At 40.5% G+C, this 14,846-nt stretch overlaps 1 protein-coding gene across 1 annotated transcript in view; it reads right to left on the bottom strand.

The window, feature by feature from the left end:
* Positions 1-14,846, bottom strand: part of ssb (small RNA binding exonuclease protection factor La) — a 36,015-nt gene that overhangs the window by 1,536 nt on the left and 19,633 nt on the right. The window contains exons 7-11 of the mRNA XM_039757587.1: positions 13,901-13,972; positions 13,737-13,779; positions 9,276-9,416; positions 8,566-8,752; positions 8,315-8,470 (exon numbers count right to left, since the gene is read on the bottom strand). Of these exons, the coding sequence (XP_039613521.1) occupies positions 8,315-8,470; positions 8,566-8,752; positions 9,276-9,416; positions 13,737-13,779; positions 13,901-13,972 (599 nt within the window). The remainder of the gene's footprint in view (positions 1-8,314; positions 8,471-8,565; positions 8,753-9,275; positions 9,417-13,736; positions 13,780-13,900; positions 13,973-14,846) is intronic.

Here is a 14,846-nt window from a genome sequence, read left to right as displayed (position 1 = left end):
TGCTTTTCTTTTATTCAGTTTTATTGAGTGTTCCTGCCAGTCCCGCATGTTGCTGTATGCTTTTCTTTTGCACCCAGGACATGCAGAAGAAAGAATGGTAAAGACCAGTAACTTCGGCGCTATATGCAATCATCAGACACTCCCCATCTGCCCGTGTCGTTCAAACACAGGAACATATATTGGTGTAAAAGTATAACAAAAGTGCACTTTTATTCAAGTGCACTTTTTCCATCGCCTTTTCCTGTAAGAAGCAGTGTACACACTTCTCTCTATGCTGTGGTTTCTATTACACACCTGAAAGAAAGACAATATATGTGAAAATATAATCGCACTAATGCAATATTATTTGAAAGCGAACAGCGTCAGATCGGTGTGAATTTATGCAGGAACTGGAAATTCTCTGATGCGGACCTTCCCCAGGGAAGAAAGTACAGTGTCAGGTGCTCATTCAGTGTAATAGAAACCATAGCACAGAGAGGTGTGTACACGGCAACAAGTACACGTGTCGTAAATGTAGGAAGGACGGTCCTTGGGTGTGTGGGAACTGTTAATATTTGAATGTGATGATTTTATATAGCACGGAATGAAAATCTGCACTTCTTAGCATTGCACCATGCAAGATGTCGTATCAATCGCCTACTGTATCTTGCTTTCTTTTTCTTCGGTTATACAGGTAGTTTTGAATAAAAGTGCACTTGTTTTGTTTGCGAAATGAAGTGTCTGCGTGCACTTTTCGTGGCATTACACGTGTATTTTTGAGCATGCCCGTTTGAGCAGTATAAAAGTATTGAAAAGTATAACAAAACAACGGGCAGATGGAGAGTGTCTGATGATTGCATATAGCGCCGAACTTACTGCTCTTTACTATTCTCTCCTCTGCGTGCCCTGGGTACAAAAGAAACAGAATACAGACGCTATAGCTCTGCGTGTACCACGATGCATACTAACGCCCCCACCGGTTCTGACACACAGGCGCTGGCGAAGCTGCCTTCTTCGTATCTCACCGTCACTTGATTTTCTTTTTATTCAGTTTTATTGAGTGTTCCTGCCAGTCCCGCATGTTGCTGTATGCTGGATATGTTCACATGTATTGTCTCTTTCTTTCAGGTGTGTAATAGAAACCACAGCATAGAGAGAAGTGTGTACACTGCTTCTTACAGGAAAAGGCGATGGAAAAAGTGCACTTGAATAAAAGTGCACTTTTGTTATACTTTTACACCAATATATGTTCCTGTGTTTGAACGACACGGGCAGATGGGGAGTGTCTGATGATTGCATATAGCGCGAAGTTGGTCTTTACCATTCTTTCTTCTGCATGTCCTGGGTGCAAAAGAAAAGCATACAGCAACATGCGGGACTGGCAGGAACACTCAATAAAACTGAAAAGCAAGTGACGGTGAGATATAAGAAGGCAGCTTCGCCAGCGCTTGTGTGTCAGAACCGGGGGCGTTAGTATGCATCGTGGTACACTGCAGAGCTATAGCGCGTCTTTAGTGAAAACAGCCGTGTCAGATGGGGTTGTATGGATTGATTCTGAACGCACTGAGAGAGTGAAAAGTGAATAAAAAAAAAAGCTAACCTTTACAAAGATCATAAATTGCACCGGCTGTTACAGACTGAAATCAAATGTATGTTTTTATTCTAAAACAGTAAGACTAAGAGCAGTTTACTTCTCAAAAGGGAGGGGCAGGATCGAACCCGTGACTTCTTGATTCCCAAGCGGGGGCTGAGTCTATTGAACCACGGAGTCAGTTACAGTAAACTGGTGTCAATGTCGCATGTTAAGGCGGCTTTTTCTTTCTGCAGTTATATGTTTGAATAAAAGTGCAATTGTGTTATTCTTGTGAAAATGTTTCTTTGCTATTTGGACTTCAGGCTTCATACATTATATAGTTTATGCCTACATTTTGTCATCTACTACTAGAATATAAAAAAAGTTTCTGTTTTAACAATGTGTTGACACAGATTACTGTAGAAACGGAACAGACATGAAATGCGTGTGTTCCAAACAACGATCTATTATTTCACTCTAAAACTCCACTTCACTCCCAGATACTCAATCAAGGCATGAGCTGAGAGAAGTTCGTGCACGTTCTAAATTGGTGGGGGATGGAATAGCCGGCTGCTCTAGCTTCTTTTATCAGCACATTTAGAGACAAAGGCGCTGGCGGAGAGGTGTGAAGGGATTTAAGAAGCAGTTTAAGGTGGGACGGAATTACGAGTTTTTTCGTAGGCTCTGGTAATTCTAGTGTTAAACGAGTGCCCTGTTTGTGCAGCTAATTTAACTTCTTGTGAATTCATTTTAATTGAATTGCCTTTTTAAGATTTGTTCCTCTGCATTTCTTCCTTTGTTTCCTTAAATGACATCCAAAAAGAAATGACGACATGTGAAGTGAGTGAGCCAACAGAAGACCAGCAAACTCAGAGCCTCAAACTCTAACCAATTTCACTTAATGAGGCACCAATTCCTGTTAAACTCGTTCTTTAATTCCGTGGCTTGTTGCTGCTCTCATTGTGCTATAGCAGACATTTCTGAAATTTTTGACTTTCTTTTCTAAGAGCTCCGTTAAAATGTTGTGGACCTGAGCAGATCAGACATTCCTGAGACCTTCATCTTTCTTTAATTTTCAAATATTGTATGATGGACACCAGTTTTGGCTTATTATTGTTTGACTGCTAATTAAAGGAAGAAGAAACAAGAGGTCTGAGTCTTCAAGAACAAGTCGATTAAAATGAACTCAAAAGAATTAGCAGCAAAAACAGGACACTCATTAAGGGTTAGAATGAACACCTGCAACCACTGTGGCCCTTAAAGGACTGGAGTTGGCGACCCCTGTCCTTGAGGACCGACATTGCCCACCCGCCTTAATTAGCAGTGACACACCAAAGGAGCCACCACACGACCAGCGTTATAACCTGCGCTCATCACACAATATCTGAAAATAAAGAAGAACATCGCAGTAAAGTTGATCTGCTCAGGTCACCAAAACATTTTGACTGAGTTTTTGGAAAATAAGATCAGTTTTGAAAATGTCTGCTATGGTAGAACAAGCCATAGAATTAAATAAAGTTAAACAGATTTTAATTAACAAGATTGGCTTCTCATTTAGAAGCTGGTTGAGTTTGAATCCCCAATTTAGCTGGTCATCTGTTGGCCCATTTCACATCTCATTTCTGTTTGGCTGTCATTTAATGAAGAAACAAATCAAATCAGAGGACTGAATCCTTAAAAACGGGGCTACGAAAATGAAGGGAAAAGGAGATAATTAGCAGTGAAAACTGGGCACTGATTAGGAGAACCGTGAGAATGAAAACCTGCAGCTACTGCGGCCCACCAGGACTGGAGCTGGACACCCCTGCTTATCGATATATAAAATTCAACATCGGTCTGCATGTCCATCCACTTTTCACGAGAGAACTAAACGGATTTAGATTCCCTTCCCCCCCTTATTTTCTTGAACATTCCAGTTGATTTTGTGCTCTTTTCTATCATCGCACCAAGTATCATAGTTCACTTGTGGTACTGATTTGCACGAACCACAGATGCTGCTGGGAAAGGGGCGGGCCCTCCTCACTCATGCGCCTGCCTCCATTCAACTCGTTCTACCTCTCACCTTCTTCAACAGGCGAGAGAGAGAGAGAGAGAGAGAGAGAGAGAGAGAGAGAACACACACCAGAGATGTCAAGTGGAGGACGCTCTCCTCTCAGATGCGGTGCGAATGTTTGACGTTGGAGTGTAACTACCTTCCGCTTGGCCAAAATGAGATTTTTTGCTGATTTTTTTTTTTAAACATTTGTCCTCTTTCACTTCTATGTAGGCGGAGCCACAGGGGACAGCTAGTATGAAATAAAGTGAGAACATGGTCACCTGCAAACCACAAAAGAGCCCTGCAAGTTGAGATCTCTATACTAGCTTGGGTCTCAGAACAGAGGAATGAGATTTAACAAAAAGGGGCAAAGAAAGCAGTCTTAGGTGAATACGTTCAATTAATGCAAGTAGTTAAATCCTTCACAACTCTACACTGTGGTATGATGGGCTGGTAACATCACTTCAAGAGAGGGCCAACAAATCAAACTAATTAAAAGTGCTGGCTCCATTAAGGAACAAACTCTGGACCCCCTGGAGGTCATGGCAAAGGAGATAATGAAGATAAAACTGAGTGTCGTTATGAACAATACTACTCCTTCCTTTCTTTGACACACCAACATTGATGACTTTCAGCCAATCGATTATTCAGCAGAAGTGTGTCAAACACATACCAAAGGCAACACACCTGCACAATGACACCACCTCATTATGACTGCCAGGTCAGAAGTACTTTTTTCCTCATTCAAGGGTGGGTACAATTTAATAAAAGGAGTCTGTCTGTCCAACTGCTAGGTCACAATTATTCCAAATATCACAAACATTATCCTTGCTTTAATAATCCCATAGCAAACGACATAAAAGACAAATGCGTGGTGCACTGCATACGCGAATACCAAGGTCCAAGTCGATTACCTAGATTTCAACCCCTCACTGTTCAAATGCTTGTTCACACAAATATCTAATCAGCCAATCACATGACAGCAACTCAATGCACTTCGTCATGTAGACCTTGTCAAGATGACCTGCTGAAGTTCAAACCAAGCCTCAGAATGGGGAAGAAAGGGCATTTATGTGACGTTGTTGTTAGTGCCATACGTGTTGGTCCAAGTACTTTAAAAACTGCTGATCTACTGGGCTTTTCATGCACAACCATCTTTAGGGTTTACATGGAATGGTCCATAAAAGTGAAAATATCCAGTGAGTGGCCATTCACTGAGTGAAAATGCCTTGATGACACCTATTGGTCAGAGGAGAATGGCCAGAATGGTGCGAGTGCATAGAAAGGCAACAGTAACTCTAATAAGCACTCGTCACAAGTGAGGTATGTAGAAGATCATCTCTGAATACACAACACGTTGAACCTTAAAGCAGGTGGGCAACAGCAGCAGGAGACTACACTGGGGGCCACTCCCGTCTACCAAGAACAGGCAACTTAGGCTACAATTCACACGGGCTCAACAAAATAGGACCATAAAAGATTGGAAAAACGCTGCCTGGTATGAAGAGTCTTGATTTCATCAGTGATATTCACATAGTAGGGTCAGAATTTGGCATCAACAGCATTAAAAGTTTGGATTCAACCTGCCTTGTATCAACGATTCTGGCTGGCGGCGGTGCAATATTGTGTGTGCGCGCTTGAGGGGTTATTCTCTTGGCATACTTTAGGCCACTTAGTATCAACTGAGCATCATTTAAATGCCAGTCTACCAGAGTATTGTTGCTGCCCATGTCTATATCCATCCTTTTATGGCTGGAGAGAACCTTTGGGATGTGGTGCAACAGGAGCCTCACATTATAGCTGTGTAGCCGAAAAACTTGCAGCCACTGCATGATGATATGTCAGTATGGACCAAATCCCTGAGTAATGTTTCCAGCACCTTACTGGATCAACGTCATGAAGAATTACAGCAGTTCTGAAGGCAAAAAGGGGGTCCAACCTGGTACTAGCAAGGCATACCTAATAAAGTGGCCAGTGAGTGTATATCTATTAAATGAGCGTCTGTAAAAAGCCAAAATTTCCCTCCTAGGACCAAAAAAAAAAAATTCTATCCTTAATTTTCAGATCCTTGGGCATCTGCTTACAGAAGCCTACATGTATTAGGTATAGGCATTTAAGCAGCTCCGGAGTTGACCCAATTCTGGGGCCTCAATTAACTTTTAAAACATAAAATAAAATCGGACACTAGGGAGATAAGCTAGAAGGGGTTCAAACATTTGCATATGCCACATCTGAAAATCTAAATCCAGCAAATAAACCATAAATTGTACATTAAAATTTATAATAATGTTAAATTTGTTTGTTCTCTGCAGAATTGTAACATTCAAAGTGGAAAAGTAGATGTTCCCAGATTTTTGTATACAACTGTAGCTAAACGCAGAGTCAATATGTAGAGAACAAGAATTTTAGATGTACAGTTAAAAGTCAAAAAGCTCGTAGTGCATTAGCTTCATTTGCACACCATAGGGATGGAAGTTTCTGACCTACAATTACAGTATAGTTAGGCATGTGTGTCTAGTTTGTGTGATGGAAGACTAATTAGTAATCCTCCACAAACTGCAACTGTATATGGTACATAAATGACAAGAGTGACATCATGGCTGCCACGCATTCCCAATGTTCATTGGACGCGTCCTCCAAGTAGGGCCTCAGAAATTAACACAACACGTGAGTGAGTTGCAGTACCAGCAAAAAGTCAGGGGTGGGGCTTTGCGATGTGCTAAAAGTCAGAATGTGACATCAGAGTCGGTTTACTATCCACATGTGACAGAAAGCCGTACTTGCTCGTTGCTTTTGTGGAGTCTTTAAACAATTCATTTGCCTTTCTTAAGCTTGTGGTTATGGGAGCCACTTTCATATTATCGGTTCAACATTACCAATACCAATTTGTGCCTTACAATGTTCACATACACTAAGCTTCGTTAAATCGACAATGCAAATGGTAGGTGAATATTCTGAAAAGGCACGGATCAACCACAAGTCCTTTTAAACGCGCTTAATATTACATTTCTCTATATACCTTCACCCTATTGGAGCGATTTTTAGGAAATTTAACATTTCACTGCTATGCTGATACTCAGGTTTATATTCCTGTCTGCAACAAAAATCAACCCCACAACTGTCTGTCTGAACTAAGATCCTGCATGGCTAATAATTCTCTTGATCTAAATCAAAATAAAAACAGAGGTGCTTATAGTGGGTCCACCAGCCAAAGCCCAAATTGGTCTTAGACTTCTCGGCGCGCTCTCTCTCTGTCTTTTCCAAACCTCAAGTCTGCAATCTTGGCGTTACCTTTAATAGTAACCTCTCTTTTGAGAAACAAGTAAATTCTGTAGTCAAGAGTTGCTTTTTCCAACTTCGTCTATTAGGTAAGATAAAGCCTTTTTTATCTTCTAAAGATCATGAGAAAGCTACTCATGCTTTTGTTTTTTCTCACCTCGATTACTGAACTTGCTGTATTCTGGGATTAACAAATCTCTGATACACAGGTTACAGTTGGTCCAAAATGCTGCCGCTCGCTTTCTGGTTGGGGCAAGAGTGTATGACTCGGTTTCTCCTATTTTAGCTTCTTTACACTGGCTGCCTGTCAGTTTTCGAATTGATTTTAAAATCTTTTGCTAGTTTTTAAATCTTTACATGGGCGTGCTCCTGCCTATTCATGTGAATTGTGCATTTTACACCAGCCGTCCAGAGCACTTAGATCTTCTGGTCAGTTGTCTCTGGTTGTCCCTCGTACCAAGTGTAAAACCAAGGGGGACAGGGCCTTTGCAGCTGCTGCCCCTCGCCGGTGGAACTCTTTACCTCATCATATAAAGGAGTCGTCGACAATAGAACTGTTCAAAACAAGATTAAAGACTCATTTCTATTCACTTGCATTCCGTGACCTTCAGTAATACTGATGGTTTCCTCTTTGCGATTATAACATTACTTCTATTACGTATCTTATTTTATGTTCATATATTTTATGACTATTTTTGTTTTATGTTAAATTGTTTTTCTTTTATTCGATTATTGTAAAGCACTTTGGCCACAGCATTACTATGTGGTTTTAAATGTGCTATATAAATAAATTGACATTGACGTTTCTGGGGGGCACGGGGTTTGTGGGAGGTAGTAATCATGCCCAGAGGACCGAAGGCAGTATCTCCTACAGCCCAACCTTGACTGGAGCCACTCTTTTACAGGGCTACACTGCATAGGCCCACTAGAAGACCCAAAAATATTTTCACTCTTAACTGGCCTGGAGTTCTCCAGAAAGAGCTGGAGTCGGCTACTTGGGAGGCACTGGCCTGGACCATCTAACGCGCAGTGTTGTCATCAGAATACACCAGGACCAGATCAGCACAGATTTTTACATCAATAAAATATGCCGAGATTAAATTTCATACATAGAATGGAGACATGCTTTGCTTCATTTCAGCATTTGTGGAAGTTCAAGGAAACTAATTGGCAAAGAGTGAGAAGTTAACTTATCAGCTAACCTATAGACTTTTTTCCACATTTTCTCGTGAAAGGATTGTAGTCAGGGGTGGAGTTGAGGGATAGTAACCCACTCTCTTCTTATGAGCATCAAACACATACAGGTGGGTGCTTGATGTGGGAAAATGAAAAGATTTGTGCTATTCTATTAAAAAAGAAAAAAGTCACATTACTAGCTTAACACTATTTTAAGATGATCAGATACTCCAAAGACTTGATGTTGAGTTTTGCCCATCTTCAGTTCTTACCTGGTTCATTTTCTGCAGCTGCCTCCTCCTCCTCCTCTTCATCCTCCTCCTCACTGTCAAATGTAGTCTTCTTTCCTTGGAACTGGACTTTACTCTGTTTTGAAGCATTCCTGTCTCTTTTTCCACCTCTTCCTTTCCCACCAGATTTTCTACCACCTGTTTTTCAGATGAGAAGCAACACAAATCCATTACACCAAACGTATGCACCAACATTTCACTCTTACAGTGAGGAAAGAAAAAAAGCTTCATACCTTTTCCTTTTTTCTTATTGAAAGTCTCCTGCTGGTCTTCGATCATCTTCTTCAAAGTCTGCTTTTCAATTTCACCTTCAAGCACTTCCCAGACCACATCTTTATTCTTTACTTTTAAGGTGCCACCATTTGCTTCTTTGGCTTTTTCAAGTGCTTCTTTTGCATTGGATTTGAAAAGAATAGTGCCCTGCCATGTAGAAATTAACAGACAAAGAATCATGGTCAGCAAGAACACTCCATATGCTCTGGCAGTGTAATGAACAGACAGGACAGCAAAATAAATCTACATGTTGAAAGAAATACAGCTCTATGGACAGACAAGCATTTAAATAAAATAAAAGATCATGTCCGTATGTAAACATGGTTGCATGCATCTACATTTCCAATTTATTAACTTCAATTCTTTAACTATGAATTATTTGGAATCTGTTGCCTGGCACCATTTCTTGTGGTGGCTTGGCAGAAACAATAAAAAACATTTTTTTGACTATGATAAAGAACCAAGGTCTCTAATAAAACAATCTAAACAGTCACTTGGTGGTAGTTAAAAACAAAAAAACGATCCTTGTGCGGGTTAAGAACTCCAAACTTTGAGTTGACAAAGATGGGACAAAAATGACAACATTAATCAAAATAAGCATGGATCTCTTTTTTATACTTCAGCTCATTTAAAGATTTTGAAACTAGTATGGAAAATAAAGTCCACTTGCCTCTTTTGCACCTCTGGTGAAGTCGATCCATTTAATTGAAGCATGGCTTCCAAATAATGCATGAAAGTCTTCCCGAGAAGTCTGATCTTCAAGTTCTCCAGAGAATTTCAGCAAACATCCACTTTGATCATTCAAAGATTTCTTTAAACAAATCAAATACATACAATGTATAGTCCAGTGTAACACTCAAATATAAAAGCTCAAGTATCAAAATAATACACCACCCATTTCACAAGCAGGGCTGTGGAGTCGGAGTCAATGTTGGGTACCTGTAGTTAGGGTCTGAGTCAGCCAAAAATGACTCCGACCCCTAAAAAACTTAAATTGTAATGAAAAAAAAACCAACAAGTTCAAATGTCCCATTTCACAAACAGTCATAATGAAGTACTTCTCTGATGTAAGAATAAAGCCCAGTGCATAGTTGTCTTACTACTGGTGTGACGTTCAGCTGAGCTCTTATAAAACCTGACGTTCACATATTGTAATCTGGATTATGGTACATTACAAAAAGTGTTTTCATTTTATTTCAAATATAAAGTATTTAACAAGTTGATTTGAATGTAAACAAGTGTAATGATGTAGGTGGAGGTGTGTGCTATGGCCTGATGCATTGTTTAAACTAGCCAATACAGTAGAAATCCAGCTTCCTTGCCAGTAGTTCTGTGGTTAAATGAGATGTATGTTGCCTTCCTTCAATCAACATGGAAAATGCATTAGCATATTAAACACTGAGGAGTCAGAGTCAACAGTACCGGAAACTAAGGAGTCGGAGTCGAAGGATTTATCTACTGACTCCACAGCCCTGTTCACAAGGAATAACCCTGCACAGAACCTACAGCAAAAAGTCGAGCCAAAGCATACACTTCAATTATAGCCATTAAGAGACATGCATCTCATGTCCCTTCAACTGGGATCACTCACGCAAAGGCAGAAATTTGGCAGGCTCATTCCTTACAGGTTACTTACAAAAATTAAGCAGGTTTCATTTCGAAATTCTACGTGCAACAGTCATAACTGAATCCTACTTATGTACGTATATACAGCCATAGCCTGCAGCTCGGTCGCTGCGTGAGGCGGCTTTGCAACCCTCATCATCACGCCTCCCACGTAGTTGGCTGCCTGCCTATATTGCATCCCCCATTCCCACGTAATTGACTGCCCAAACATCGTGGTACATTTTCTGATGCGGCTAGAGGGAAACAAGTTCGTCATGCGGTCGCTAAATACTCAGAGAAAAATCCACAACTTCATAGAGACGCTGCCGACAAGAAAGCAGGAAAGAAAGAAAGCAAAGTAAAGAAACGGAAAGAATATTTATAAATGGCACAAATATATTCACATGTACTTAACCTATATTACAAATATATACACACATAAAAATTAGACTCCCAGACACGCACAATCCCCACACGTTCCTCAGTCCTTTATCTCAACTTTTGATTTATATAAAGGAGAGTTGGGATCCGAGAGACTGTTTGTGGAGGGATGGAGAGTTAAGGCACGTCATCATCTCCCCTCCCACTCACCTCATTTCATTCACTTAATTTCGCTCCGAGCTGAGCTCCGCAGCCGATGCGGTCTTGCTGTTCTTTCCTTAGTGTTTAGTCCTCTCTCATTTACTGATTTATATAAAGGAGAGTTGAGATCCGAGAGACTGTTTGTGGAGAGATGGAGAGTTAAGGTGGGTGGGGGAATCACGTCATCATCTCCCCTCCAATTCACCTCATTTCATTCACTTAATTTCGCTCCGAGCTGAGCTCCGCAGCTAATGCGGTCTTGCGCTGCCGCCAAATACTCACAGAAAAATCCACAAGTTAGACATGCTGTCGCTAGAGTTTCTCCACACTCTGAATCCTCCAGGCACTCCTGAGAACAATCTAATTTTGAAATTTGGGGCACCAATAATGTTACTGAAAAAAACTTGCAGCCACCGAAACTTTGTAACGGCACGAGACTTCAGGTCACGGGTCTGCAAAAGAGCCTAATTGGAGGCAACGGTTTTTACTGGCAGTTGCTCAGGGGAGAGAGTTTTTATTCCTCACATCCCCGTTATACCCCTCTGATCTCCCATTTCAATTCAAATGCCTCCAATTTCCAGTAAGGCTCTGCTTCGCGATGACAAGTAAGTCTCAGGGACAGACCCTACAAAAGGTTGCCATTGATTTGAGGCAAGATTGCTTTTTCACATGGCCAACTATACGTTGCATGCTCAAGAGTGAGCTCGCACAGCTTGGTCATATTACAACTGGAGTGCCGAACTGACAACGTGCTATACAAAGAGATCCTTAAATTATTTGTATATTTTCCCTCAGTTTAAAAATAGTTTACTTTTTTTCTTAATAAAAATTTAAAAGCAGTACTTCACCGCTGCGAAGTGCTGGTATTTTACTAGTTTAAAACAAACACCACCCACAATAAAATGATGTACTGTTAAATATACAAAGCCCCATAGAATCCTTACCGGAGATTTACTTCAAGGCTCTCTCCAAATAATTCTTTGTATGCATGTCACAGAGACCTCAAGCTGCAGTTTAAATACATTACAACCACATCTTAAATACAGCACTGCATATGGTGAAATGTCCCCTAGACAACCCCTCTGAACAATGAATGTGGTATAATCGGCAATTTATGCCATATGTATATACTTCTATAGGATTAAATACACCTATTTATGATGGTTATTTTTCAAGTGATTCACAAGCAAACACATACCATACCTCCTAACACAAGTCCATTATTGCCGAGTTAGAACAGCATGTATAATATTTTAGTTATCTAAATTAAGGCTTTGAATATGTGCAAAAGAAATGTAAAAAGGCAACTAAAAGCTAGCGGACGGTCTCATTTCAGTGAGACGTATACTTTCTAGGGATGCTTTGTTCAGGGCTTCTTTATATTGGGGCGAGTGCCTGGGGTTGGTACCCAGCTGGGACGCCCAAGAGGACCGGCCGCCCTGGTTGCTTTGAAGACCACGGGTTGGGTGCTTGGAAGCTCAACCCTGTAGGGGCTCGTGGTCACCACCAGGGTGCGCCTCAATATTCCTTGAAGACCCTGGACCTCAGCACTTCTGCCACACCCAGAAGTGCCGGTGTCGGGGGTTAGTGTTAGGATGAGCAGGGACACCCGGAGTGCTTCCGGGGATGCAGCCAGCTCTTCCGCCACACTGGAGCGTGTCGGTGGAAGATTGCCGGGAAGCATCTGGAGCACATCCAGGTGATTACAAAAGGAGCCACCTCTCTTCATTCAGGGCTGGAGTCGGGCGAGGAGAGGACTAAGCAGGAGAAGAGAGTGGAGGCGGTCTGAAGGAGAAAAAGGCCTGGACTTTGGGGGAAGTGGGTTGTGGGCACTGTAATAACTGTAAATATTAGTGGTAATAAACGTGTGGTGGTGATTCACAACATGTCTGCCCGTCTGTGTCCGGGGCTTAGTCCACAATACATAAAAACAGCCAATATCAAATCACGGATTTCATGCCACTCAATTGGCAGATTCCGATACTCACCTTTTTTTTATCCCTTTAAAATCCCTGCAATAATTTTTCACACAACCAGATGTATAGAAGCCTTACGTGTTCATTTTTATTGCCAAAAATTACATTTTGTAGTCTTATTGTTCAGTGATCTTAAAATTCTCTTTAATGTACAAAAATATCATTTTAGCATTTTCAAATATCTAAAATGCATCTCATAATTACAAACTTTCATTTCTTCTATGATACAATTATCTGAAACAAGCTTAATTGAAAAAAAAAGTAAGTTTTCACGGTTTAACAAAAAGTGATGCATATTCTCACACACAGATTCAATTGATACTGGCACTTATAGGTTTAAATATACTAACTGAACTACAACTTTTTTGCTTTTAATTTACACCAGTGTTTTTTTGGACATTGTACCAGCTTTCAATTTTGCCAATGACGAGCAACAATTTCAAACTCTTCTTTGTCTAATTGAAAATGAGCTGCTCTACTAAACACAAACTCACATACCAAACACAAGCAGTGTCGGTTTTAAAGGAGGAAAAAATCATTAAAGTAGCTTTTCTTGCCGTGTGTCTAGATGCACAGGACAACTACTTTGATTTCTTTTTCCCAGTTTATTATTCCATTTTCTTTAATATAAAAGGCTAATATTCTGGTATTCTCTCTCTGGTAAAGCCTGCCTTGCTCCCCTCTACATACCATAAAAAAAAAGCTGAACTACCATTAATCTCTCACATAAAGGAGTACAACTAGATTATCGTAAAGCTTTGAAAAGTAGACACTGGAGCCAATTTACCAATGACATCTTTTGTAGTGAAATCAGCCCATTTAGATCAACAGCTGATCAAACCGTCGTTAGTATTTTCCTAAACATACTAACAAAAGCCTTTTTTCCCCCCTGATACCTTCAAAAATGAGGATTAAAAAAGGGGAAGCACAAACAAACTGTTAAAAGAATCAGTTTAATGAAGTCTTACCATCTCTTCCTCTTCTGCTTGTTTTTGCTTTTCCTCCTTCTCACTAGGAGGAAATGAAATAAAGTTTACATATTTAGAAGCTATATAAATGGTAGACTTTTACACTTTACTAGATGACCCCAGCACAAACGTCCAAATGACTGAACACATCAGACAATACTTACTGCTTTGCTTTGGCTTTTGCCTCTGCTCTATGATGTTTTCTGTCTTCTGCTTTTTTAGCAAAGTAGTCATTTCTATCACAAACAGAAGAAAAACAGCAAGTTCATTCTGTGTTTATGGGTTACAGCTGCACTGCAGAGGAAGAAACAAAACAGTTATGCTGGTAGAGTCTGGATCAATGTGGAGTGTGCAGTTGGAACGGTTGCGTGAATGGTGAATTTGACTTGCGTGTTCCTGAGAGTGTATAAAGCCCTTCCAGATTTTTAATGATACAAGGATGACAGATTTGTATATTCGGATAATCAGTGAGCCCAGACAGATTAGGGTAGGTAACAGCAAAGAGGACTTTAGCTTGCCATAATCTCTGTGTGCAATTTATTTGCACTCTATGCATTAGCATGGAGTCTCAAAGGGTCATTCATGTAATTTATGGTTAACCACTACATGAATGGCCTTTAGAATGGGGTGTCCCAGCCCAGTCGGGCAATTAAGACCCTACCAAAAAACTCGCCACACACACACACACACACACACACACACATACCCCACTTCCACCACAACTCTCCCAACCACCTGCTCAGACAGCAATGGATTTTTGTGGTCAATAGTGTTTAGCTTGCTCTTTAAATTTTTACAAAAGCAATTTGCAACAACATCTTTAATCTCAAAATTCAGGACTGGTCCCAAAACACAAAAACTATACAAGAAAAGGCGGAGCAGGATCTTTTTCTTTAGGAGACTCCAGTTCCTTTAATGTGGGAAGTGACATCCGTTATTCAGTTTGGCTGACCCAAACTCAAGTGTTTCTCAAAATGTTGTCCAGACAACTGAATGGTTTGGGTGTGTAGGTTTTTTTGTGACTTGCAATATTTGTCTATTATAGTATGCAAAATACTAGCCACTTTAAACCAATTGCATATGAACTAAAAGCCACCCAATTCTGTTTTA

This window comes from Polypterus senegalus, chromosome 6 (genome assembly GCF_016835505.1).
Source record: "Polypterus senegalus isolate Bchr_013 chromosome 6, ASM1683550v1, whole genome shotgun sequence".
NCBI classification, from domain to species: Eukaryota; Metazoa; Chordata; class Cladistia; order Polypteriformes; family Polypteridae; genus Polypterus; species Polypterus senegalus.
This window is presented reverse-complemented; position numbering and strand designations above follow the sequence as displayed.